Consider the following 3,376-nt stretch of genomic DNA (forward strand, 5'->3'; position numbering starts at 1 on the left):
TATATTGCTGCCGCCTGTAAAAATTGTCCTTAACTCTGTTTCTTTGCAGGAAATGCTCTGAGCTGTGGACTATCTGCTTGCAAGGCCCTCACAGCCCTGCTTCTGGAGGATACACCAGCCCTTGCTGCCTCTGAAGCTCAGTGGTGAGATGGCATTTAAAATCCTCTTCTCTCAGGGAGAACAAAGCTGGCACCTTCACGTGTCCAGGCTGCCCTTTGGATGCTGGAAATGATTTGGATGTTTTTTGTTTTTCACCGAGGGTCTGTTTGCCTGCCTGGGAGAGAAGCAGCGCATGAGTGCAGGGACGGCAGCACAGCGTGGTGGCCTGCTCCAGCTGATGGCAGCTCCAAGGTGAGTGTGCTGGGGGTGGGGAATAACTCTTACAGGTTTCCAGGTGGGAAGCTGCTTCAAGAACTGCTTAGTGTGCTGCTCAGCTTCAGTCCTGGATCCCCAGGGACTCTCAAAACAGAGTTTATCCTCAATTTTTTTTTTTTTTTTTAAGGATGCCCAAACCAGCACAGCAAGGTTGCTGGAGTAAAGTTTTTATTTTGAGGAGCTCAGCTCCCTATTTAGCTTCAGTCATTTGTGCTGCCAGGTCCTGGGTCAGGAAAACTTGCACAGGAGCTCATGAAGAACCACAGAGACAGAGGATTAGAAAATATCCCAGTTTATTAGAGCATCTCCACTTCACAGAGAGTTTTACAAAACAGTGTATTTACAGGGGAGGAAGGGGCTAACTCAACTCAATGGGAGTGTGCTCTTCTGCCCAGGAGAAAAAGGAATAAAATCCGTGTATTCACAGGTCACATTATGGCATTTTTCTTTACAAAAGTAAGAATGGTTTAAAAGTCTGGTGTCTGGCACAGCTAACCTGTGTTGTTGTTGCAGGTGACAAGCTGCAAGAATGCGTTCAGTGCTGTCCCTCTGCTGGAAGTCCCCCCAGACCTCTGTCCCCAGGGTGAGTGACAACGTCTTTTGGCCAAACTTTGCTCCTACAGCCCTGGACTCCCCAGGACCAGAAGCCAAGTCGGACAGAAGAGGGAAGGAGGAGACCACAGCGTGGGACACCGCCCAAGGAGGGAGCCGGAAGAGGATCCCCCAACACCATGGTAAAAACTCCTCTTCCCCACCCCCCCCAAGACTGAACAGCAGAGAAAGGGGTGCGGATGGTTGTTTGAAAACAAACGAAGGGCTTGATCAGAATTCTAAAAGCGCTTGTTTTTGAACTTGTCCCAATAAAATTCGCCTCTAAACATAAAGTGTTTGTCTTTTTCTTTTTTTGTTTATTTAAAGTTTATTTTTTTTTTTATATATGTATCTTGAATGAGGAGCCCTTCACATTGTTCTTGGGAGCTGCTCTGGCTTACCCCAGAGGGAAATTTCTCAAACTCCAACCATTGATTTCTGAGTTGGGAAGTGGGAACACTAAGGGGTGGTTGGTGCACAGGTGGAGTCCCAGGCGCTTGTGGCGAGGTAGAGGGAGGGTTCAAGTTCACAGTAGAGGCTGGGCACTGCCAGGAGGAAATGCAGAGTCCCAGGGTCAGGCTCCAGCCAGCGTTGTCCATGTCACACAGCAATGAGCGTGTCCCTAGAGCCCTGTCTGCTGTTTGATCCAGGCGCGCAGGCTCGTGACGCGGCTGTACACCCCGGGCTTGTTCCTCTGTGCGCAGCCATCACCCCAGCTCACGATGCCAGCCAGGAACATGCGGCTGCTGGCCTCCACACTGACCAGGGGCCCACCAGAGTCTCCCTGAGCAGAAATGAACAGTAGCATAAGCACTAATCCCAAACCTTGTCCTAATACTAAGTCATACATCACAAAAAAAAAATAATTACTAAGCTATCCATACAATTGCAATTTGGCCATGCCCTGAATAAAAAAGATTGTTCCTATATCTAAACCAAGTATTTAAGTATGCATAAAGAGAGTAAATAAAATTACTAAGTCAGCTGTCTGTCCAGTTCCAATGTGGCCATCCCCTTAATCAAGCCAAGTACTTGTTTTACATATAGGAACAATGTTAAGTATGGCAATAAGAGTCACATTGCTAGAATAAAGAGCTAACAAGCAGCCTGCCTTGCTAACTACGGCTCTCAGCAATAACCTGAGTGTGGTCGCACTGTCCTCCTACCTTGGGAGATGGTTTTGAGACCAAGTCCCATGCCAAGACTAAGTCCCATGTCAACACAAAATCGCTGCTCGCACCCAATCCATCCGCTGCCCGACTCAGGGAGCACCCACGTGGATTCGGTGTATATTAAGTGTGGCAATATGAATGGAAGCGCCAGAATAAAAAGCGCTGAGCGAACGGCCTGTCTTCCTCACTACCAACTGCTCCTCCTCACAGCCACAAACCGTGGCGCTGCCTTACCTGGCAGGCGTCCACGCCGCCCGTCAGGATCCCCACGCACATCATGCGCGGCGTCAGCTGGTCGGTCAGCAGCTGGTTGCACACCGTCTGGTTGATGATCCGGATTTCTGCTTTCTGCAAGATGGAGGCTCCGCTGCCTGTGAGGAAGAGGGAGCACCATAAATAAAAGCACGCAGCGTTTTTAAGCAGCATTTCCCTCCCCTGCACGCTTCGTTCGGGCTCTGAATGACTGAACTCACATTTTCATAATTCTGTTTTTCCAGCAGGACCCAGACATTATCTTTGCATGCTCCCAAAGGAATCTCATCTGATTGCAGTCTCAACATAAGCTAATACATTTAAATTTTATCAAACCAGCTCCCCTTTTCCCTAAAACCACAGGCAAAAACATCTCAACATGGCCCCAAATAGCACTCACCTCCTTCCGAGGTCGCTCCCCAGCCGGTCACCCACAGGTCCTTGCCCACGGGGAAGTTGTGGGTGGCATCGGGCAGGCAGATGGGCTGGACGACGGAGGAGAAGGTGACGGGGGTCTGCAGCTCCATCACGGCAATGTCGTAGTCGTAGGTGTAGTCGTTGAAGTAGGGGTGGGAGATGATGCGCTTGATTTTCCGCGTTTGCACGTTGGCGCCATTGCGGTTGCCCTGGTTGGTCAGACCCAGGTAAGCTGTCCACAGGCTGGGGTCCGAGTACCTGCAAGAATCCCGAAAAAGGATGAGGCTCCATCTCACCAACATCCTCACTCGCTGTCTTACATGATTTCCTAGAAGTGCCTCTCAAAACTGGTTTTTCCTTTTGAGGCAAACATCTGAAAATGGAAGTGCAGCTGCCGGGGTGTCCTGCCTCCAGCAGGGGGTCCCCGATGCGGCTCCCACCTACCTGATGCCCTGCATCTGCAGGAAGCAATGCGCGGCGGACACCAGCCAGCTCTCGGAGATCAGCGACGCCCCGCAGGTGTGGCCTTGGCCCTTGGCGTGGAGGCTGACCTGCCCCGGCCCTTCTCC

General features: G+C 50.7%; 1 protein-coding gene across 1 annotated transcript in view; it reads right to left on the reverse strand.

Moving 5' to 3' along the window:
* Positions 1–1,588: 1,588 nt before the first annotated feature.
* The window catches only part of ST14 (suppression of tumorigenicity 14 (colon carcinoma)), a 9,794-nt gene continuing 8,006 nt past the window's right edge, over positions 1,589–3,376 (reverse strand). The window contains exons 16-19 of the mRNA XM_010084171.1: positions 3,252–3,372; positions 2,791–3,065; positions 2,373–2,509; positions 1,589–1,750 (exon numbers count right to left, since the gene is read on the reverse strand). Of these exons, the coding sequence (XP_010082473.1) occupies positions 1,589–1,750; positions 2,373–2,509; positions 2,791–3,065; positions 3,252–3,372 (695 nt within the window). The remainder of the gene's footprint in view (positions 1,751–2,372; positions 2,510–2,790; positions 3,066–3,251; positions 3,373–3,376) is intronic.

The sequence above is a fragment of the Pterocles gutturalis genome, unplaced genomic scaffold, assembly GCF_000699245.1.
Source record: "Pterocles gutturalis isolate BGI_N339 unplaced genomic scaffold, ASM69924v1 scaffold31660, whole genome shotgun sequence".
NCBI classification, from domain to species: Eukaryota; Metazoa; Chordata; class Aves; order Pterocliformes; family Pteroclidae; genus Pterocles; species Pterocles gutturalis.